This window comes from Platichthys flesus, chromosome 4 (genome assembly GCF_949316205.1).
Source record: "Platichthys flesus chromosome 4, fPlaFle2.1, whole genome shotgun sequence".
NCBI lineage: Eukaryota > Metazoa > Chordata > Actinopteri > Pleuronectiformes > Pleuronectidae > Platichthys > Platichthys flesus.
The window spans coordinates 1,506,214-1,530,877 of record NC_084948.1 but is presented as its reverse complement, the minus strand read 5'-3'; the positions used below and the strand labels follow the sequence as shown (position 1 = coordinate 1,530,877).

The 24,664-nt window shown below is 40.7% G+C and overlaps 1 protein-coding gene across 1 annotated transcript; it reads right to left on the bottom strand.

Annotated features, from left to right (window-relative positions):
- Nucleotides 1-24,664, bottom strand: sacs (sacsin molecular chaperone). Its single transcript, XM_062386071.1, has 10 exons — nt 24,557-24,664; nt 24,223-24,332; nt 23,004-23,154; nt 20,717-20,807; nt 20,556-20,641; nt 19,880-19,991; nt 19,472-19,618; nt 17,098-18,583; nt 16,732-16,823; nt 1-12,469 (listed from the first exon to the last, which is right to left on the bottom strand). Exons 1-10 carry the CDS (start codon nt 24,578-24,580, stop codon nt 924-926), a joined length of 13,845 nt encoding a protein of 4,614 aa, XP_062242055.1. The 5' UTR covers nt 24,581-24,664; the 3' UTR covers nt 1-923.

Genomic DNA, 24,664 nt, shown 5'->3' with positions numbered 1-24,664 from the left:
TTGAGGATTGTGCCCAGGTTATAGCATATATATGGCTCTTTATTCACACTTTCCTACTTGCTCATCACAAACATTGCTGAAATAAAAGTACTTTTTGAGAATTCCCTCCCCCAAAACGATAGGGCCCCAGGGAACATGTGGTTCATATGGACAATAAAGAGTTAGTGGATGGAGAGCAACTAACATTTAACATAGCCATTATAAAATATATTTAAAAAACAACATAAAGAGTCTTCCATTCACAGTCGAAATCTCCCAAATTTGCTGGGGCATCACAAGCGCTGTACAAGTGCAAGTGTGAATACATGAGAAGTTTAAAAAAACTGCTTAGTCCATAAATAAGTTACTGGCTATGTTACAGAAAATTTACAAATGTACAGAAATCATATGAACCTTTCAAAAAAGAACATTTATAAACATGATTGTATTTTCTTGCCTTGTCAACACGTTGCATGACAGTAATTGCAGTTTGAGTTGCTCTATATCCTTATCACAAGTGCAACCTTTAAGTACACCAGACTGGTTTTCTGTAGCAAGAAAATATATTTATATATATGTTTTATAAAAGATAAAGTTAATAAAGCAGCATATATTTTAATATAACTCAGTATAACTTGAAGCAAATAGATCTGGAATATGGGGACTTTGGTAAACAAACATTTTACTGAGGCATTTATACAGCATATGCAGATTTTGTTTACCTATTACAGCAAATCTATAGTGTAACAGCCAAAAGGGGTATGGTAGCAACACAGTTATTTACTATGCATGACCCACAGAAACAACATCACAGGTAGATTCTGCATATGTACCATAAGCTGCCAGCTGGATTCTTCAGTTTTTATTCTATGAGATATACATGATCTGTATTGCACACAACCAAGGGTGTCCACTGTATAGCACTGTTTCCTTTTATAACAGTGCTATATTTTTTGCTGCACAAAGGTTTCAAGCTTTATGATAATCCGTGCGGTACATTCCATCACTCTCATCGCCACCTCTGATGTGTATCTGTCGTTGGGAATCTGTGGAAAAGGCAGGAGATCAGGGTAGCGAGTTCTGAGGCTGTCCACACCGTATCCCTCCAGGATCTGAACATCGTTGGCAAGGCCTGTTAACTGGGTGTTGTACTCTTCCACTTTCTGAGCCAGAGCAGTTGGTTTCACATCTTTGTCTGACTTTCCTCTGACTGCATAGTCCGCAGCTATCAATGCAAGTTTTGTGGCGAGGTAGCATTTGAAACAAACCCACTCATTAGCATTTTTATGAAGATCATTGCGAGCAGCAGAGTAGTTTGCTCTTGCTTGCCTAAGCCACCTGCGGGCTTCCACAGGATTTCCAACTGTCTTGAAAGTTGGGGGCACGAAGAAACGATGAGAATGTGATGAACCTGCATAGTTATAATGTTCCCTGAAATTATGCTTTTCTGACTTGTGACTTGTTGCTTCTTGGTTCCACGATGAATAAAACCTTTGAAATGAGAACTTCTCTGAATGGAAGCGGGTTGATGATGTCGAGAAGGATCTCCTGGAAGCTCTGTCTGTATTTTGCTGATCGACCAAAGTCTGTTTCTCCATTCGGCTGATCTCACTCTGCAAGTGCTTGAATACTTCAGTGGCAACATCCAGGTTCTCAGCATTTTTGTCTGGATGCCACTTGAGATATAATCTGCGGATTATCTTCTTTCTTTCTGTTTCAGGAAGCTTCCAAGCTTGTTCAATTATTAAGGTCACTTCTTTTAGTATCTCAGGTATTGCATTAAGCTTGATCTTTTTTGGTGATTGTTTTTGAGGAGGAGGCCTGAGGTTTTCCTTGCCAGCAAAAAGAGGAGGGACCATTCTTACACCAGTAGAACGACTGTCTGAGCTTGTAGGAGTCGATGGAGCACTTGTGTCTCGAACGTGGGAGCTTTCATCTTGTCTTGAAAATTTGTACAAGTCAAGGGAACTGACTATTTTGTATTCACTGTATCCAATGTCGATCTGGAAGCATTTACCAAGGAAAACTGAGTTTTCCTCCTCTTCTCTTACTACTTCTTGAACAATGATGGCGTAAGTATATGTAGGCTGGTAGGAGCCATATATGTCTCCTCCCTCTGAGTCTACAAGGTAGCCCACATATTCTCCTGGATAGAATACATGCATTGGGTCCATGAGAAGTGTGTGATGTATCTCGGCTGGTATGGGTGTTCCTGGAAGGGGGAGCTCAAGTTTTGAAGGTTCTGTTGCGTCATACTTAACACCGAGCCTGTCCAGCTTCTCTGTGATTCTGTAGATGTCATTGCAGCCCAGCATGGCGATTAGATAGGATGTGTCAGAAATTAAATTGTCTGTGGCAGATTTTAATGTCATAGCCAATGCTAGGAGAAAATTTATGTCTTTGCTATCTGAATGCTGGATGTAGAGGTGAATCACGGCTGTCCCGTACCTCTTGAGGAAGGCAAGTGTTTCACTGCGGCTGTGTGGGATTGGACTACATCCTTTCACTCTTAATGTTGTCTGGAGTTTCTCAAAACAAGATACTTTGAGTCCTTCACAGAGTGCTTTGCAGAGACGTATGGCTTTTTCCTCATTCACAAGGTATGCATTGTCATTCTCATGTTTCATTATTCGGATTAGTCCTGTGATAAACTGCTCAGATGACAGCAACAGCTGAAGGCGGCCTTGAAGTGAGCAAAGAGCCCCAAACTGGCACATTTTTGGAGAATCCTCATCAAGTTGCTCCTCAAGAACGCTACTTAACAGTCTAGGCCTTAGTTTCTGTGGAAGTAGCATGATCAGCTTTGTGTGGAAGGCGTGATCTTTGCCCAGATAGCACTGGCTCATGTCCACAAGCATCTGAACTCCAACGTTACCCTGAATCCTGCTTTTATAGTGTGGTGCATCATCAAACACTAAACTGCTGCATTTTGATAATCTTCCATCATGGCTTGGCAAATAAAATAACAAATCTCTGAGATTCTCTAGGTCTTTGCGGATTTCCACTGGATCGTTATGGAGCGATTTAAACAATCCTGAAACAACCCTTTTCACAGTTCTCATTTCATTTGGGTCAAGCTGTTTGCCCTCTGAGTTTCTGTAAATTCGCCACAGCACTTCAACATACTGTTTGGTTGACACAACATCTTCTGTGCCAAGGAGTTTAAATAGTTGATGAAAGGTACCAAGCTCTAGAGGCAATTTGTACAAGTAGGGTTTGAAATCAGATTCATTGTCCAAATTGATGACAACCTCTTCAGGTTTCAGCAGTTTCCAGCCATCTTCCACCATGACAAAGGGGACCCCACGGAGCTGGAAACGGAAATCTCTTTTATCTGCATTTAGGAACTCATAGGTGGACCTTAAAACTTTGTTCCTGGTTTTCACAATTTCATCATCTGGACTGGATATGTTGCAGATGTTCTTGCAGTTGCTTATTACTTTCTCCAATGGTGGGTCCAGACTAACAGCTAACATGTTCAGCACCTGGTCAAGTTGTTCCTGTCCAGTGACAGCGCTTCCTTCCTGGTCCTTTATGCTTGATGGTGTGGCTTTCTCTGGTAGAATTGGGGAGGATGTCCAAAGCAAGTGTATAATATCTGTTTGCTTGAATTTTGGATTAACCTGAGACCCACTGAAACGAATCAGAGGAAGTGTGCCACTCATCTCTTGGTACTGCGAATGAAGCTTGATGAGTTCTTTGGGCGCTCTCTCAGGACACAGGAAAGTTATCATTGAAAGCTCCTTGAGAAAAGCACCCTGGATCAGGTCTGTCCTCTCTTTGAAAATATGGTTCAAGAGAACATCGACAATGGTTTGGACTTTTTCTTTTGTCCAGCTTTCTGTCTGGGATTTTATGCTGACCTCTTTTGCAAACTGGAGAACTTGCTGTTGGGAAATTTCATGTTTGAGACCAATATTTCTCAGAAAGGTTATCCACGGAGAGAGCAACAATGTTCCATTCTTTGGTTTTGACGCTTGCTCAACTTTCTTGAAAAAGTCACATGGTATGAAAGATTTTGCAGGTAGCATAACTTCAAATACCTTCACAGTCTCATCATAGAAGAACTTGGTTGGCCTAAGTCTGTTTGAGTAGTCATAGATGAATGACAGTCCCTCCAGTTTCTCATAGAGCTCATATTTTATCTTGCATGTTTCTTCCATTGACAAAAGTGTGTCCTTCAAGTAGACAATGTGTTCAACTTTGGCATTATAGGAAAAGCTCTCAAACTTTGGCAGGAGATGTTGAAGGTAGATTTCTATGTCATCAATTGGCAAACAGCCAAGAAAGCTGTACAGGTCTTTTAGCTGTGGACTGTCAGCAAGAAAGGAAAATGAGGATGTGTGGGCCCATTTGTCAATGTCTGCAGTAGGAATGCCTTTGGCAAGTATGTAGTTTGCCCCATAGCATGCAATGCTGATGTGTTTCCCACTAACTGATTTAAAGCACGGGAGGAGTTTTAGGCTCTGCAAATCTTGTTGTGTGAGGTTAACTAGGTTGCAGTTGAAATACAACAGGAGAGCCTCAAAGTCCTTGTCGGTCAGGTTTGCTGCTTTGAATGCAGATGTCTGAATCATGTACTCCAAAGCTTTCAGAACACTTGATGGACTTTCAATGTTTGCTGTATGCTGTGCCAGAAATGGCATGATGGGATTCTCTTTGACACAGATTTTGTTCACTCCAAGCTGAATGCACCCTGCTTTCATTAGGGTGTGAAAGACTTTGTCATTTTGGCCATGTGGAAATATTGCAATGTTCATCAAACTCAGAGGTAAAAGCACATCATGCTCAGGGATAACTATCTTATCTCTTGCCATGAATTTGATTCCCGGGAGCAAAGCCCAGTCTTTCAGAATGTCAAGAATTATATCAAAACTTGGTTTGTCTGTCTGATCACCCTTAAGAGCAATATTCTCACTGATGAAGTTCCACACATTCTTTAGCCAAGACTCACTTGGAAAGGGGTCTCTCGACTTTACAGGGACCTTTGTTCGATACTCTCTTGGAAGAACGGACCCCAATAGGTCACCAAAGCTGCTGATGTCAAAAATCTTTGCCGCTCCTGCCTTCAATAGCTTTTCGCTGTACCTGATGTACAATGGATTCATGAACATTTCGTTCCTTGCTGAAATTAGCTCATGATGTGATGTAAGGAACTTTGGTCTCTTGGTATCAAATACCTGAAGCATGTTGTCCATTGTTATCAACAGGGGCAATCCCTCAATTTTGACTTTGTTTACTTCGATGTCTTTGAAGCAGTAGTCAAATAGGAGCTTCAGGCTATGAACTAGCTTGTAGTTGGACTGTTGGAGGCGGCAGGGGAGTTTTCCAACATGGCAAGATGTATCTGGTGATGAGAAAGTGTGGAGAAAGTTGCAGACATCCTCTGGTGTTACATAACTGACTGGTATCCCTGCATCCACCAGGCAGAGATAGAGATTTGCCGTCTCATCACAGCTGTGAACCAGGTTGAAACCAATATCCAGAAGCAACGTTTTCAGCCTGTACACATTTTCTGCCACAGACTTCCTCGAAGAAATGTTGTACTCTGTGTTTTTCAAGTGCTGAAGTTCATCTTGTAGCAGATTGTCGAAAAAGGCTCTACCTTTGTTTGATGTGGATGTATTAACCCATGAAATATAAATGACAGAGTGCATGTCTGAATTGTCACTTTGTGCTGCTCGGACTACAGGAAGCAGACGCTTCAGGTCGGCATGGATACAGTTGTACACTGCTTTAACAAGGCAATACCAGTCTGACTGTATATCAAGTCTGTTGGCTGGGAAGAAGAACAGATATTTCCTCAGTGTATCTTTAACAAGATGAAGTGGAATCCCTTGGAGTATGGTCATGGTGGGATCAGGGCCTGGGAAGTATCTACGCTTAAGCTGAATCAGCAGCTCCACACAGGCAGCGGCTATCAGTGATGTCATCATATTATTATTCCAGTCACTCCTCACCCCAACTCCATTGTCATCTCTCCACAGGTTTCTTCTAGCAGAGTCTAGAGCAAAGTGACCATTTACATGAAATGGTAATCCAGTCTCCAGTGAAAGGGGCAGAAAGCAGAAGGCTCTGTGAGGTTTTTTGTAGTTGTGGCTTACACATGCAGCTACCCCTCCACGTGGAAACAGAGTTATGTCTTCGTTTTTATGAGCTGAGATCACACTTTTTGAGACATTTTCAATGTTAGGGAAGCCTGATCGGTTACAGATCATCCATGTAGTCAAATTTCCATCAGTGTCCTGTATGTCCATAGTGTAGGTGATCTGTTGCACAGGGATAGCAGTCAGCTGCTTCTTTTTGGTCACACTATCAATGACTGAGGCATGAAACTGTTTGCGTTTCAGCCGATCACCATCTGTTATTTTGGCGGTCACAGAATAAATGACTTTTAGTTCTCCTGATGCATTATCAATTTCACAGATGGATATTTTCTCCATGTGGTTGAGGAACATCAGAAGCTCTGCACCGTCAGATTTTAGCTTATCCAAAAGGTTTTGCACCATTCTGTCTGATGCAGTGACTGAGCTAATCTCTGAGGTTTTTGCCATATCTTTAGAGCGAATGGGGAATCTGAACATGGTGCTACGTTCCAACTTAAAATGAATTCCTAAGTAAAGGCCTAAGACATCTGAAAACTGAGATCTGAAGTCAGAGTCCAAGTCTCTAAACATTCTTCCAGGACTCAAAGATGTAGCCCCAGGTGCATACTGTGCATGAGGATCAAATATGCACAGAATGTCATTGTTTGAGATGAAGGACGGGCAGTCAGTGATGTGATAGACAGAGTTGAATCCTATACCGTATTGACCAGTTTTGCCCGGATTTGCCTCTTTTGTTCCTCTTCCAAGATTCTGTATACCTCTGACATCCTCCTCCGTGAAAGGCTGGTTGTTATACACACAGAGTGCAGGGCCTTGCATCCGGATCCATTTATCATCGAATATTCTTTCTGTAGGGTGTGTCCTTGGATCAAACACAAAGTAAATTTCAGTAGCTTTGGCATCATCTGCATTTTGAAGAAGCTCTTTTAGCATTTCTTTTTCTGATGGGTAGGCATTGAGAATGCTTTTAATTCTGCTTGTGAGTTTTTCTTTCTGTCCAAACTCACTACCAAGTGGAGAGAAACAGACATTGGAAGCATACCTCTCCAAGGCTTTATGACGTTTAGGGACTGCCCCTAGTTTCACAGCAACCTCTCTTGGAATATCCCTGTGACAGTATTTCACAGAAGAGTCTCTCACTTTTATCCAAGGGCAATCATTGTAGCATAACCCTTTTGATTGCTGTAATGTCAGATTGGAGTCAGGTAACATGATCCCGTCATGATTAGCTTGACAGTATTCTTGGTTCTTGTCTCGTATCAAGCTCCATATCCCTTCACTTATTATCCTGCGACACAACTGGAAGTTATCCTCAGTGAGTGTCTTTCGGCCACATTCCCGCTTCACACTTTCAAGAACTGCTGAGAAATCCTCAACTGCAAAATGTGGCTGTACCCCAACATTTTCAAATAGCTCACGACAGCTGTTTCTGTATTTGTTTGGGAGTTGATAAAGATGTGGGGCTGCATCAAAATTCAGGTGGAATGCAACTTTGGAGGGATTGACATATGTGTTCTCCACCAGGATGGAGTTGAATGCTTTCAGCTCCTCTGTTATTTGTACTTTTGCATTCTCATCCTGTAGCATTTCTTCATGTAGATACTTATAACAAGCATTTGTTATATTTTCCTGATACAGTGTGACACCATCAAATGATTGAGACAGTTCCTTGAGCTGACTGATGACCAATCTAATTGATGGTTTTCTTATTAGACAGAGACAGTCTTTTACAGCCAATGACATTGCACCACACCCTTTGAAAGATGGAGAATTCTCATTGAGGATTGGCTTCATCAGACACACTGTGTCCTGATGTTCAGTTGTGAAGAGTTCTCTAGCAGAAAACATTGTTGTTGGAGAAAAGTTATTCCCATGCCATGGTAGTGAGAACCCTGCAGGTCTTGTCAGATATGGAAGGAACTTGATGTCCTGTAGCTTTTCTAAGAACTCAGCTGCTGGTGTATCTCTTATCTTTAGTTTCTCATCAATTAGACTGAGTAGGATACTGCTACGGAAGCATGCAGCTGCATGATCACTTTCATTAAGATGGATAACAGATTGAGCTCGTTCCATCAGGTCTTCCCAGCACAGATCATCCTTTACCATACCTAATTGCACCAGCTTCACTAAACATACAGGGTTTAGGTAGTCTTTAGAAGTCCCTTCAGGAAATCTTTCATCATCTGTGCTGTAGAGTTTAGCAACTCTTCCCTCTGGGTGAATAAGTCTGGAAGGCAAAACCAGTTCCTTATCAGGGCCAGAGCATGGAATACAAGGAGTAACCCGGAGGATTGATGCAAAATCTTCCAGTTTCTCATTCAAGACATAATGCATCAGGGGATCTCGAAGCTCTCTCTTAAATCCCTGGATGTGAGGGAAAAAGACATCTGAAAAGAACTGCTCCTCTGTCAGGGTGTTTTCCATCAACCTCCCCTTACATCCAGCATCATCGAATCCCTCCTTCACCCAGTCAGGTAGCTCAACAGCACAGAGGTTTTGTGAGCCACTTTTCTTGAGATATTTCAGGAATATCTTGAAAGCAGCCGGACCAATGTCTGGTCTACAGAGTAAAGCATCATCAAGAAATCTAACGTATTGGATTGACACCCAAGTGTTTCCATCTGAGAAAACCTTTGCATGCTCACTATCACCTCCTTTGGCTATTTCTTGGTAGACACCTTGGCTGATCAGTGTGAAGTCATCGTGCACCTGACTTGGATCTGGCCATGCTGCGTAATAGCTATAGTTGAGCAGTTCTCCACTTTCAGCCATTGAACGTAGCATTGTGAGTGCTGCTAAATAGGCCTGGACAATGACATGTCTCATGAACACAGAATTCCATCGTCCTTTGGTGTCGGTCTTCCAGATCTCTTTACGGTTAGAAGTCACAGCGAAGCAGCCATTAATATGGATTGGAAGGCCTGTTTTGATTCTGAGGGGTAAGTAACAAAACACCTCTCCAATTGGTGTAGCATTTGTTTTTACTGTCCATTTGCGATTCTCTTCCTCTGACAACAGAACCGCCACACCTCCACAAGGCACAAGTCCAAGTCTTTTTCCACTATCACTGAGGGAAAACTTGAGTGCTTCAGTTACATTCATGCAGGAGCAAATGAGCCAGTTAGTGACCTCAACTGCCTTTTGGGGCATTTCATCTGTGAGTCTTCTTGTCTGTCCCCCTTTAGCAGCCATCTCAAAGTACTGGTTAGGATCTTCCTCTGAACCTCTGAACAGTGGGGAGTGCAGGTCGACAATACGTTTGAACACATTGTGAAACTCCTCCACCATAATGCGTATGATGCAGCCAGACTTAGGAACATCAGCGGGTACCTTGTTAGTGCTTGCTGCTTTCTTCATAACCTTTGCTGCAGATTTAAGGATACTTAGGGGTCCATATGAGGCTTTGCATGACCACACACTTTTGTTGATGGTCACAACATCTTGTGCTCCAGCTGGATTTGGTTCTTCATATTTCAGGTATTTCAAGACCATACTTCCAACATGCTGCGTGAACAGAATGAACCGATGGCCACATATGCTGAACTCATCAACCAGGGAATAGATGTCTGTGGTGTTGTAGTACAGAGTGCTGATTTCACTTACAGAGGATTCCTGCTCTGTTCTGAATGGAAGTCTGAACAGTGTACCATTGTATTTGTATGGGGAGTCCTGAGCTAGAGGAAGCTGGCAGTTGAAGACATTAATGAAAGGTTTGAACTGATTAGGGAATTTTCTCAGCCTTTTCTGCTGCTTGCTCCAGTTGATTTTGATCCCTGGATTAGACCTATCTCTGATGTGCTTGCTGATGTGATTGATGTTTGGATCGAACATGATCATGAACTCTCTGCTTATGATGATGGGGATGTCAGTGATGTGATAAACTGAGTTGAAACCCAAGCCAAACTTGCCAACTTTGTCTGCTTCACATCTCTTTACTGATCCACCTAACCTTGTGATATTCAGAAAGTCTGTGTCTGAAAATAAAGAGTTGTTGAAAGACCACAAAGAGGGCCCATGACAAACAATCATGCCAGGGTCAAGGAGATTCTCCCGGATGTCAAAGTTTTTTCTCATATCAATGAGGAAACTGCACTCTGTTGCACTTGCATCATCAGCATTCTGGAGGAGCTCTTTAAAAATGTCTGCTACAGAGGGATATTCCTCCAAGATGTTCTTTATTCTTACTGTTAGAGGTTCTTGTTGGCCTGATTGTTCAAAGCCAAGGTTCTCTGGGTTTATCAGCCTTGTGCTCAAACATGGCACCTTCAGCCACTCTGCAGTTTTCATTGGGATATCATCGTGGACTAATATAATCGGTTCTGATGCATCCTCAAGTAAGTCATTCAAATCGTCAACCTTGATGTCACAGTAGGTGCATTCTTGAATGAGCTTCATGGCTAATTTACTTGGGTCCTTGTAACAAAGAATTGGGACATGCATGTTAGTATCTACAGGTATTTGATTGTTGTACAGCCATCTCAGGATGTTGATCAGAAGTAGGATATCATGTTTGCTTTCCTCCTTGGTAATCTCTCCCTCACATCTTTGTTGAATGGTGCAGATGACTTCAAACACATGGCTTGGGACAACCTCTTCAACCGACCCACAAAACTTGAAAAGCTTGTGAAACTTTCGGATAGTCTTTGGCAGGGAGTAAAGGTAAGGTTGCAAGTCTAGATCGGGGAGAGGTTTAAGGACCGTGTGACCAGGTGATGAGAATGTCTTCCCTGTCCACACCCAATCAAAAGGCAGTGATTTCATAGCTTCTCTTGCATCCTCAAGATGAGCCTGCATAAAGGCATAAATCTCAAACAAGATCTGCTGAAACTGATACCAATCCTCTGTGGTGAATGCTTGGGATTTATGCCAGTCATTCACTGCTTTCAGGTGTTGCAATACCTGATCTACCTGTGGCTCAACAGTTAGTTTCAGAGCTTTCTTCATACCTGCAGATGTGTGTTCAACCAGTGCCACTGAAGATCCCACAAGCACTGCATGGGATATGTCACACATCTCTGACAAAGAGCAGATATTGAGAGTATCTCCAACCCAGGCGAGGGATTTAGGGTAAGTCAGAGGTCTTTCCTTGCAGACAGGTACCCATTTCCATTTTAGCAATGATTTCTGAGCATCAGCTGATTTTACCAGCTTGGTTTGTCTGTTTAGTATCTGCAGAAGTGTTTTTGCCTTTTTGATTACGAAATCCCACTCTGGTTCATCCCTGCTTTGTAACTCCTCTATCTTCTTTGCCACGTGGAGTACATCTTTTTCACTGAGCTGCACTTCATTTCTTAGTCCCAGTTGTCTGAGTGAGTGAAGAAGATCTGGGGAGGATGTGAATGTAGTTGTGGGAAACCTGGTTTCCTCTTCCATGTAGAACAGATTTTGTAGAATTTCGAGTTCAGGATCAAAAAGATCAGAGACTTTGACTGAATTTCCACAAGGTAGCGGAATGAATTTAAGAGCAGAGAGCCATCCAATCACAAATGAATTTTCATTCTTTAAAAATGCCAGATTTTTAAGTGCCCAAAGCATGATTTGACATATCTCATCGGTTGTGTAGAAGCCCTTCTCAAGATCCTGAATAATAAATTTCAAACATTCTGTTGTTTTCACCTGTTCCACATTTAGCATCTTGATGAGGCGGATTGATTCTTCATCACAGCATCCCACCAGATTGACAGATAATTTCACATCTGGTGGGTACTTGGCTCTGTGATGTAAAGCTCTAGCTCCTCTCAGTGATGTAAATGCTGAGGTGCCTTCAGTGCGGGTCCCCACTTTCTCAAAGATGGAAAGTTCAAGCAGGGTATGTTTTTCCTTCTCTGTAATGTCAGACAGCCCTGCAAGAAAGTTTCTGAGTGCAATCTTCTCATAGACCGAGAAAGAAACGACTTGGCTGGATAATCGCTGTGTTGCCATTCTGTTCATTATTTGTAAGACCACACTAGGAGAGGAAGGATGGATGTACCTCTTTAGCTGAGGGTGCTGCAAGCTTGAATCCAGCTTTTTTATCACTACTCCTCCAAGCCTTTCCATGATGTCAATAAGGTTTTCAGGAAGCGTTGCCTCTTTCTCATCCACAAAGATTATGGGGGATGGAGTTTTGAGACGTAGAAGCTTAACCGTGTCCATGTTTTCTTCAAGTGGCACACATGGGATCAAAGGCATGTCTTCGAAGGTACTTAGGTCATCAGCAAAATGTATGTAGAGATGCTTCCAGATAATCTTTAGCCAGGAAACTGTAGGATGCTTCAACTCTCTGTTTCCAGGTTCCCATGTGACAATGAAGTCTCTTGTTGGCCAGGCTGTTGACAGGATCTCCTTGATAAGTCGAGCTGATCGTTCAGGATTCAGCAGCTGTAGCTGAGTGCAGGCTTTTCCTGTTTAAATAACAAGGAAAAGTTAAAGTCATGTAATTTTCTTTGGTTCTTTTTTTTGTAAAAGTTACTAAATGCTATCTTTCAAAGTACACACAACAGTTTTATTGTTATTGCATGATGCACTAACTACATAGATCAAGTCTCTATCAGGTAAAATGCCTTTCACAATTTGCATTAGGATGATAGTTTAATTTTGTTTATGCACTTGAACCATTTTAATTAGGTACATTATTATAATTAGCCCCGTAATAGATGTTTGACAGTTCCCCTTTTCAGGAAAAAATAAATAAATCTAAATCCAAAACTGTCTAGGCTGTGTTGGGGTAGACTCCCCAGTGGGTTGTAAATACTTGGGCCCTGCTAGGCCAAGCTAAAACCAGTGTGGCCAGTTTTCAGTCTTAATTCACACCTTCCTCAAACAGCCTGGAGCCGATGGTGAGGACAAAGGATTGTAAAACTTTTGGAGGGAAAACATTCTCCAGTAGGCCTGAGAATCTCCCCCTGGTGGTTGGAAAATGTCCTGAAGAGCCTTCAGGACCCCCGCTGAGTTCCAAGCCCCGCCCACTGAGGTCCAACTCTGTTGCTAAAGGGGGTAACCTTAACTTTTAGTTTATCGGCCATTTTTACCCTGCTCTGAAGACATCACGAGGCCCCTTCGGGGCCTCCCAGCTGTTTTAGTTGCTAAAGGAGGTAACCTTAACTTTTAGTTTATCGGCCATTTTTACCCTGCTCTGAAGACATCACGAGGCCCCTTCGGGGCCTCCCAGCTGTTTTAGTTGCTAAAGGGGGCAATCTTAACTTTTAGTTTATCAGCCATTTTCCCTGCTCTGAAGACGTCAACCATGCAACCATGAAAACATGCAACACCGTGAAGGTCACAGTAAGAGGCTTTATTGTCTGGGCAGATGTTAATCTAATATGTAGCATATTGTTTTAATACTTGAATGTATTTGTTTTGTATGAGACCGCCGAGTCTCCAGTGTTTTAGCGGCGATTCGCCACTTCCGGTTTCCGGTTACGGCCTTGTGCCATCGTTTTTAAGCGCCGTGAGCAGCGTCTCCAGCTCATTGTGACCGTTTGAACAACTTTAAAGATACTTTACCGGTCAAACCTCAGCACACAACGCCACTTGGGTGCTGAGTGTTAAAGTAAATGTAACTTGTCTCTGACGGTGCTTTTAAGAGCTTTGCTCTCTCCTTGTATGCTCTCTCCTTCTAAACCGACCTATACACACATCCGATCTGTATTTAGAATACAGTTCATGTAACATAGTTAAATCTATATTCAGAGAGGCTGGACACATCTGGAAGCCATGCGGCCGAACGCCAAAGCAGAGATAAAGAATTCCCTTTGTCTGAAAATCCCTTTGTGTAATTCATGTGACGACCACCAGTGTGAGCTCCGGCCACATGGTGTCATTAACATAGACTCCATTTTGAAGAACGCAAGTTAAACCACCATTTTGAGTCTATTATGGCCACGCCTCCTCTCTCCCTCTCCTCCCATTCTGGCTCTAAAGTCATAACGGCTCCACCAGCTTGTTTTGTAGTCAATCCGCCATTTTGAGAGTTTTTAGGCCTTGATTCCACAAATCATGATCGGCCGCCATCTTAGATGTGACGTCACCACGTGACTGCGTCATCGCCACGCCACTCCTCTTTTTCTCTCTCGCTCTCTCACACACACACACACACACAGACACAGAGACACATTGATAGACACAGACAGATACACACACACAGATACACACAGATGAATACATGTGTTTTCTAAATTGTGATAAGCGGCTGCTGTTGTTACCTTTGAAATATGGGAGTTTGTTAAAATGATGAATCATTAAATAACACTAACTGTATTTCACATGCACACACATAGACACACACACACAGAGAGACACTTTGACACAGACACACACACATACCGAGACAGACATACATAGGTAGACCGCCGGTTTTACATGTATTTTCTGAATTGTGATAAGTGCTGCTGCTGTGTTTATCTTTGAAATATCGGAGCTTGTTAAAATGATGAATCATTGAATAACATAACTTTATTTCTCCTTTTCAATAAATGCTTTTGTAATTAAAGTATCTGTAGTCTATGATTATTTGTGCATATGTATGTGATTGCAGCTGGATTATGATTGCCTGTGCTCGAACTTAAAACCCTTCATTGTTTATTATATATTCATTAATACTAAATATTGAGATTATTAATATAACTTATATCATTGAGACTGATATTTTATAGATTGACTCGTTGGTCCCTGTAACCAGGGTGGTGCCCCGCGACAATAAGCAATGATTACAGATTTGTATTATTCTTAATTGACAATTTTATTGTTTTCATTAATTATTTTAACTATTATAAATGGATAACCGTATCATTTCTAATTAAATGTGTTACTGTTCTTAATTAATAGCTTTATCATTTTGTATTATTTTTAATAAATAATTGTTATTTTAATAATCATATTTCATGATTATTAATAATTAGCCAACGTCAATTCTACTCCTACTATTGCACAACAGCTGTAATTGGTCTTATATTTGCTATCATTTCAAAACTAATGTGTTTTGGAAAGTTAGTAGTCGTAATCAACATTTAGACTTGCTCTTATAAACCATGCAAACACACTTGGATAAACCATATTGTTTACACACACACACCTACAGTTTGTTATATTTGCACTATGTTTAGCCTTTGCAGGGGACACCATTTTTGAAAGACACAGCAAGTAGTAAAGTGCACCATGAAATATTTATGATATAAGTCGAAATTATGGTGAGATAACAGGTTTCATTTATAGGTTGTAATTATACCAAATCCAACATGTGACTTGTTGTTTTGTTACTTATGTCTGTGAAAGTTATCTAACTGTAGTATCCATGGCGCTCTTTCACAGCAATGCTTTCGTTTTAGGGCCTGACCGATTATTTTAATTGGCTGATTAAAAAATCTGTCCTATATGAGCCTTTCACAGACATATCAGGACAGAGTTTATATTTACTCATGTACGTCAATATGAAAACTTTTTCTTACAGAATAGTCCTTTCAGAAAGGAAATTGTGTTTATTTTCTTTATTCAACTTCTATATATTTGGTTGCATTAGGGTTTTCTTTTTATTAATACTTATGTATAACTAAGTTAATTGTTTAACTGTAAAATATCAAGTATTAATTTTAAAAAATTGTCATAATCACTGCCATTTTTTTTACATATTAAATATATCAATATAACTTTTATATGATGTGATTTTCTTGATTTTTTTTGTTGATATTCTGTCTCTCACTGTTACAATAAACCAACCATTACAATTACAGACTGTACATTTCTTTGTCAGTGGGCAAACCTATAAAAAATCACCTAGGGATCAAATTATTATTTCCTTCACTGTATATATATCAGCCAGAATATCGACATATTGAAAATGTTTGACTCTCTCATTTTAGAGATTTTAAATTAACTTTACCTTGTTTTTCTATTTTATTTGTATTTAGAAAATGCCATTTTCCAGGGCTTATATTTTTACTTATATTACAATCAGTAAAACACAACATAAATTATGTAATAATTGGAAAATATATGTGGGTTATGGTGCTCTAACATCATTAGCAGTGTTGGGCCCGCTGCGGAGACTAGAATAGAGACTTCCAATGGATACTAATGAAAGTTGAACTGCTGCAGACACTGCAGATTGGCAATGCAACAAAAACATTCAACAATTAGATGAAAATGTAGGGCTTCTCAAAAAATCAAACTCCAAATTGTTATGCTACATTACAATATTTTCTGTGGCTTATACTATGGTTTCAGATGAGTTATGTTACTCATCATATTTCCTCTGTCTGGCTCACAACCCTCTTATCATAATCATGGCTGCATGTGCAGTGAGGGCAGTAAGGTTCTGATCTTATGTATCACGATGAAACATGTAGCACAAAAACAGGTCTTTTTTTTCTAACCCTGACCCCAACCCATGAAATAGCATGCTCACGCTCTCCTTTCTGTCTACTGCTAACCCTAACCCTAACTGATCTATGATCAGCGTACCAGATTTAATGCCCTGCTGGCACTGCAGGAGTAAGATGACCCAGCACTACTATAATATGCCTGAACAAATATAACCCAAATGCCCCACATAGTTATCACATGGACTGAGGTCTTTTCAGTTTCAGTTATAGTTCTGTCAGAAGTCTTACATGTTACAGCCTACTATAAATCATACTTTCCATAGATTACATGTAAATGTGGGTGTTACCTCTGGTTTTGGCTGCTTTCTTCAAACTGACCATTATTGAAGGTTTAATGCTTTCCAATATGAACCGACCTTCCAGTCCAGGATAGAGAACCCTTGGGACAAATAACCATAAACAATGATTTTACGTAAAAGACACAGTACTCATAATACTGAAAATACAATAAACTGTAGGTTAAATTAATATGCAAAATTAAAATGAATGTGCAAAATCAAAATCATCCAGGCTGCTGTACCTGTCCCTAAGTGGCAAAAAATGTGTTACCACTTAGTAATTGTGGTAATTGTGCATGAAATACAATTATTTCATATTACTTCCATGATTAATAATTATTCAAGGGTAAAAGGAAAATCTAAAAATATCTCTACCTGGGGTATTCTTCTGATGCAATGTAAATTACATCCTTGTCCGTGACAGAAGATGAAAATGTTGTAAAAGTCTCATCTTGCCGTGGTAGGAGTTCCAGTCCGATTAGATCACTGTAATTAGAATCACTAAGCAAGAACTCCAGCAGCAGCAGCTTGTCCTGTGAGGGACCTTTGTGTTTGTACTTCCTGATCACCTGCCGCAACAAAGATGGGGTCACCTTCCTCATGTCGGTTGACTCATCCATGTGTGCAGCCAAGACAGAGTCCACGGCAGCTGGCACTTTTGCCACCTGCATTCCTGAGCTTTGGAGGTACTTGATCACAGTCTCTGAAATTTCCTCATCTGCGTCCAACTCTGAGAACACAGTCTGGTCCACCCTGATCCAGCTCTCACTGAGGGAATAGATGACTTCCTGCTGCAGCAAGTCATGGAACAGTGGCTGAAGAATAGGTTTCCAGCGGGACTTGACCTGCTTGAGGTTCGGCCATGCCTCGTAGGTCCCTGTGGGGGACAATGGAAAGTCTTGGTCCTTTTTTGTCTGTACCCTTTTGATAGTCTCTGTGATGAGTGTGAAGTAAGCCTTAGGGATGACCGTGATTATAAGCAGCTCATTCCACAGAGCAGCTGGATCCCTCCACTGGTCCACCTCCCGCCACTTGATACTCCTACGGTTGTCTGTGAGACCGAAGAATCCACTGACATGAACTGGAAGCCCTGTCTCACTCTCCTCCCCAGGGGGAAGAGGAAGGAAACAAAAAGCCCGTCCTGAGAAACCAGATGTGGCACCTTTGTCCTCTCTGTTTATCAGAGTAAGAGGCAGTGCAATTCCAATGGTGGGCATGAACTTCAAATCATCTGCCAGAGAGTCCAGCTCAGCACACATTCCTCTCCCCCCTACTCCATAACAAACCAGCCAAGTTGTTTTGTGAGTCTCTTTAGCTTTTTCATCCTGAGTCTCGATGTTGACCTGGTAAGTGACACATGTGATGGTAGAATTGGGCACACCGTTATTGTAGCTGTCTATTGCCTGACCCAGAGTCTTAAGTGCGCTTGGTCTTTCTAACTTATCATCAGTATTTTCTGAGGCCGTAACCTGAAACAACATGCGTTCTGTACCGTCGGATTCACGCACATGCAGCGAGATCCTCTGAACGCTTTTGAGGAAGAGGACCACTGTGTCTGCATCTGCTTTGAAAGACTCAAAGAGCTCTAAAATCTTTTCTTTGCTGTAAATGTTGCCACTGAGCTGGGAGGGCTTCATGCGGAGCGGGAAGCGAAAAAGTGTTCCAGGTAAGCTGCCTTCCTGAATGGTTTTCTCGGAGCTCCCAAACATCCCAGTGTAGGGAGCAAACTGATCAGCCAGCTTTGTGATCTCCTTAATGTCCGTCTTCAGGTTCCAACACTGTCCAGACTCATTCACTCCGAACAGAGTCTGATGAGGATCCAACATGGCTATCTGGTCTCCACTGAATATACTGGGAGCATCTAAAATATTGAGAGGAAAAACACAGAACTATGAATAAATATACACAAACATTGATCAGCTGCCCAGTATCACTAAAGCCTGACCCACTAGTCACTGTGTAACTCTACTGATGTCATTTTAAGTTGACGGCATTGCTCAAAGGTAAGATAGGGTAGTTGTTATTAGCAAGTCATTTTTTTTTTTTTTTAAATTTACATGTTTCATGTTTTAACATTAAAAAATACCACCTTGTGGTTTTAGGCCTCCACCAACTGTCAAGTTGCAGTCACAACATCCATCTACCTTTTTTGCAACAAGTATGAAGTCATAGCTGACCTTCAACCTTTTGGATGTAAAATATCATCACTTTGCAATTTTAATATTAATTTGATCCCAAATAGCATATGAATTATTGCATTATGGTCAAAAATATGTGTCAGTTCAACAAGACTGGAGTTTCCTCCTTTCCTGATATATATATATCTTTACAAGAATAAAACGGAAAGAAGGCCACAGTGGCCTTCGATCCCTAAACCTAGCTGTGAACATTTGAGCCAGATTTGAGGAAATCCCTCAAGGGGGTCCCTGACATATCGACTCTAGCCACATCCGTTGCCAGTGCAGAGACATACAAATGTTTTATTACTACTAATTACTTGCTTTTGAATGTCATATAGTGATTTTATACCAGGTTTTTAGAACAAAATTGTGTTTTAAGGATCTGAAGAATTTTCTGCTATGGGGGAAGGACTGAATTGCGAATTCGCATCTCTTTCGAAAAAAATGCCAAATAATTGTTTTAACTCGATTATAGTAGTTTGGAGATCGTTTGACACAATAATCTTAATCACGATAAAATTTCATCTTTTAGAAATGATTAATAACAGATAAAGACAACAGTTTCAAACCTGTAATATGATACACAGAGTTGAATCCAATCCCAAACCGTCCCACTTTCAAAGGATCCTCTCTCTTCCTGCTCCTCGCAATTTCCTGAATCCCATTCCAGTCTTCCACAGTGAAAATAGCATCATTGTAGACATACAGTGCTGATGCTGCAATCAGATCAGAACAAAGAAGTTAAAACAAAACAAAAAAGCATATTCGGCAAATGTACAATCATTTAGTAAAGTCAATAATGCACTTTTTAATAAGACAGGGAGCTCAGAGCACAGCCTCAACTACAGATCAGCTGCTTCATGACACTTAAGCAGGACAGAAACCTGCTAACACAAAAGCTTGAAAGTATGCTCACCATTTAAAGCACGGTGTTACTGCGTTATCCTGGTGTGCTAAAATAGTCACTGTCTACTAACCTTGATGCTGTGCCATGTCAGGTGACCACAGCGACTCCACTCCATACTCTGTCTCATCGTACATGAACTTTACTTCTGTGGCTCCAGCATCTTCAGCATTTTGAATCAACTCCTTCAAAATAAAACAGAGCAAATACTTGCATTTATGAAGATAGGGCTTTTACAGTGAAAGTACACAATAAGTTTAATTGATGGATGCTTTTATCCAGAAAGCTTCACAGTGAAATGAGATCATTATTAGAAGGGATGCCCCAAGTGATACCTCAACTCTTTACCCACGCAACGTTGCCACCATGTAGGGTAATAGCTGGTGCCAGTAATTACAGCCAAAATAAAGCTTTTCTCTTTTTTGAACAAGCTTGAGAAACTTTCTAATTTCAAATCAAATTAATCTCTGTCTCTTTGGTGAGCTCACATAAATCAAAACAGGACATAGAGAATTAGGGATGAAAGCTAGACCACATTTTTCTTGTTGTGCTTATTATACCAATGACTTATAGCCTGAGAAGTTTTGGAATAGAAGCCACAAGTTATATGTAACTATATTCCACCAGTGTGGGGTTAAATAGGTGAATTCCTAAATTAATTTTGAAATAATACTGACCTTTTATGGCAAATAAAAAGACATTAATCATGAATTAACTGTTTGTGATTCTAAATATGATTTGACCCTTACCTTCAGAATCTGTCCACCTTCGGGATACCTCCTCAGGATATCTTTCAAGAATTCGACTAGGGGTGGAGTAGTTTGTCCAAACCTCCCTGCAAAATCAGATACAGGTAAGCTTAATTGTTGCAAGAGCTGAATTATTGCAGATGCAGTTATTTTATTCATACCTCCCCCTTTAAGGCCTCTTCCCTCCAGTGTGATAGATACTTCTGGGATTCCTGGGGGGACCAGGGTCCCGATCTGCACACTGTCTTCAAGCTAGAATGGGTTGATAATGAGAAAGGGCATTTTAGAGAAAAGCTTATATGGAAAAAATGTATAGAAATCTCCTCAAATAACAACATAAATCAAGTAAAGTTAATAAAAAAAAAGAACTGGTTTTAAGAGACAATAGGTTAAGTTCATGTGAAGAAAATACTGTGAATTTTGTGTTTTATTACTCAATGCACACATAAAACATTTTAAAAGCCCACTAGAAGTGACTATCATTTTTGCACATCAGCACGCTATCTAGCAAACCTTTAGCCATCTTCCTCATCACGATGACTGCACAGTGCAATTATTGTCGAAAAATTCAAGATTAAGAAGTTTATGTCTTATCAATATTCCATATGGGAGATTAGAAAGGGTTTATACAGGAAATATACAGTTATATATATATACAGTGACAGAGTTCATCACACAAAAGAGTGTGACGGAGTGTGGTTTCCCAAACCAGGAAAATCAGACAAAAATGTTAGGGTTAAACACTGCATATGCGTTTAATTTGGGAAAACATCAGGCTCGGGTCTGGTTCAGACACAAAAAAACAGAAGGATAATGCCTGTGAGGTTTGAGTCAGGTTTGGAGTTGTTTTAAGTTTAAGCTGAACTTAAGATCCTTCTAATAAATAGTGTTTTTCTCCTAACAAAAATGTATGTGCATATTGTGCAGCAGTACTATCACTTAAAGTATTTTTCCTCAACTTGGCTTCGAGGCTGAATGTTTTTCTGAATTCGATGGCACCCACCAATGGACTCTGGTTTTCAATGAATCATGCTTGTGAAAGTCAGAGAGAAGCTAAACTTGCCTCTCAGTTTCTCCTAAAAAGCATACCACTCCTCCACTACAGTGTCTGGCCCAGTGCCTCATCCATCGGACTGCTGCACAGTCACATTGCATCAGGCATTACATGAATACATTGTGAAATCTAAACTTAATGTTTAAGAGGAACAAAGGTAAATCTGTGTCTTCATTTTTTACAGGAAACATTTCGCATGTTGGACCTGACCTTGTAGTGTATGTGCTTTTCATTTGTAGGTGTAGCTTGCAGCTAATTTTTGCATATGAGATCAGGGGGCTGCCAAGCACTGACCACCACCTGGTGCTGTCCATCAGCATAGCCCCAAGTCATGGGGTAAACTCCAGTCATGTTAGCTCATACACGGACACAGTCACTGACACAGCCATCACAAACTACCAAACAAGAATCCTACACACCTACAGCACACTCATATACCATAAAACAACCAATTCATAACTTAATTTATCTAACTAATGTCCCTCAGTAAACTATAGAATTGTTTAAAACAGTGTGATTATGAAGTGCCTTTCATGTTGTCTAGTGAGAGTCAGAATGTTAAACTGCAAACATCCATAGCTGATATTGGATAACGGTGCATGGGTGGGCAGGTAGGTTGGTAGGTAGGTCGCTAGGTAAGTAGGATCATAGCCAGAAACTAATTAGCCATAAAATCAAAAACAGATTTAATTAATTCCTCATAAAGATGACAAAATTATCCCTAGAAGGGAGGCTCACAGTACTTCTCACAGTGTGGGCACTGTTATCAGTATAAGTGAATGTCACCATTGACATTATTCATCCTGCAGTTATGGCACAGGGTCATTCAAACAAGCTTCCTCTCTGCTTCTGATGCTGTTGCAATTATCCACCCTCAAACAAGTAGGAATAAACTAAACTAAACTCAAAATGAACCCAACAGGTATTGAACACGGAGAAACCAAGAAAAACAAATGGAAAATTATGTTTATAATTGACAGTAAAAATAATAAACCTGTGCAATACAACAGATAAACAAATATAAGAATTTAGAGGATTTACAGAACTGGCTTTTATAGATCCTTAAATATGTAAGTGTTTAACAGAAAGAGTACATAGTCATATACAAACCAGACTTCCTGAATTTTGAAACTGTTTTGAACAAGAGAGGTTCAGTTATAACATTTTAACACAAATTTACTGCTTTTTCCAAGATCTTATTCCTGTAGCTACAGTGCCTGTTCCATACATGTGAATCCAGAGTGACACACAGTAGTCACACAGTATGAATACAATGAACAGATGAAACATCTATACATAAATCTTGACTAGAAAGTGCTCAATCTTTACATTTTGTATATTTCAATCCTAATTTTACCCTGCTGTTACAAACAAACAAACAAACAAACACTCACCACTCTCCCATTCTGGGTCAGTCGCTGCTCTTTAACTGGGATATTTGTCTCATCGTAGAGCAACTGTTTGACCTCTTGAACAGATGTGAGGGGGGAGACCTGGTAGGACCTCAGGCCAATGCACTCATGACGGACTCTCACCCATGGCAACCTAAAAAGTGGGTTTAAGGTTGTACAACAAATTAAACTATTATGAGAAACATGTCTTCATAAGTTGTTGAAGACTTTGGCCTATACTTCTGATAATTAGTTATGACTTTTTTAACATATATTTATATATTAAATGCTGAAAAGCGACATAGTTGCTGTGATTTAATAGGCATCACAAGTCCTGCTTAAATTAATAATTGACCAAGGATTATGTCGACAAGAAACATGAGAATGGACAACTCACTAAGTCCACCTATTAATGGTCCATTAGTAGCAGTGAGTAATCTGTATTAATGTTTAGTTTGGTTTTTCAGTATACTCTGTATAAAGCCTTTAGCCTTACGTCACTGAAGTTCTGCAACCAATTATCAATCAATCAAACAATTGTACATTTTTTACGGCCTGTAATCACAGATCAAAATTAACCTCATAAGTCTAAAGAGCAAACAATGTCATGTGTCACATCATGGGTGCATAATGCAGGGTGATGCATTATTCTTAAAATCTAAAAAAAAAAAAACCTTGAAGATGTTGTGACAGTGATCAAAGACTAGTTCATGGATCCCTTCCTCGAGAGAGATGTGCTGTTTCCCATCAGTGGATTGACCATCTCAGTCATTTTATTGCTGGTTAGCTCTGCCTTTATGGTCATTCCATTACCACCGCACTCTAGAAAAGGAATGCACTGCTATTTAAGGGAACGACATATGTGTTTAACTTATGTAAGGCAAACCTATAAGTTAGCATGTCAGCGCTTTATCAGCAATAAAGCAAAACATTGCTGCTTATTCAGCATTAGAGGACTGCGTGCAGTTGTGCTGTCAGGCTGGGGTGGGTGTGACAGCCTGCACAGAATGGTTTGAAAAGCCAAAGCCCCTCTGACCACATTAAGCCAAGGACAATACATGACAGTGCAATATCCAGAATGGTATATGCTGTTGTGCCTGTTTGCTCCCTGTAGTGCGGCTCATCTAACCCTAACCCTAGTGCTGCAGGACCGGTTGGGCCTATGAGCTGCTAACACTCACAATGCTGCAGTTTTTTTTTTCAAAGCACACATGAAACTCACCACGGGTCTGGACAGGTGGCCATGTCGTTGCGATTTTGTGTCCCAGAACGGGCACATGTCACCGGACTATCTCTGGCATCGGGCGCAGGGATACTCCATCCGGAAAACGGCTGTGGCGATCAAGAAAACCGTTACTTACACAAAAATAACCCACCTGACTACTTAGTATGACTGTGTAGTAAACAGAAACACACCCTTGTGTAAAAGACACATAATGAAACATTAAACCAACGTGTTGGAAAATGGAGGGGGGGGGGTTGTTTTGACCGTGTGCCGGTGCCGGGTGGTTTGTTCAGCCTCTTTAAGAGCGTTTATCCCGACAAAACCCACTCACTCGAGTCGATCCTGTGCGCTCCATTAGCGGTCCCCTCACGAAGACGACTCATTTCACCACAGGTTATTGTTCCAACAACAACAACAACGGCGAGTGACACGACTGTTT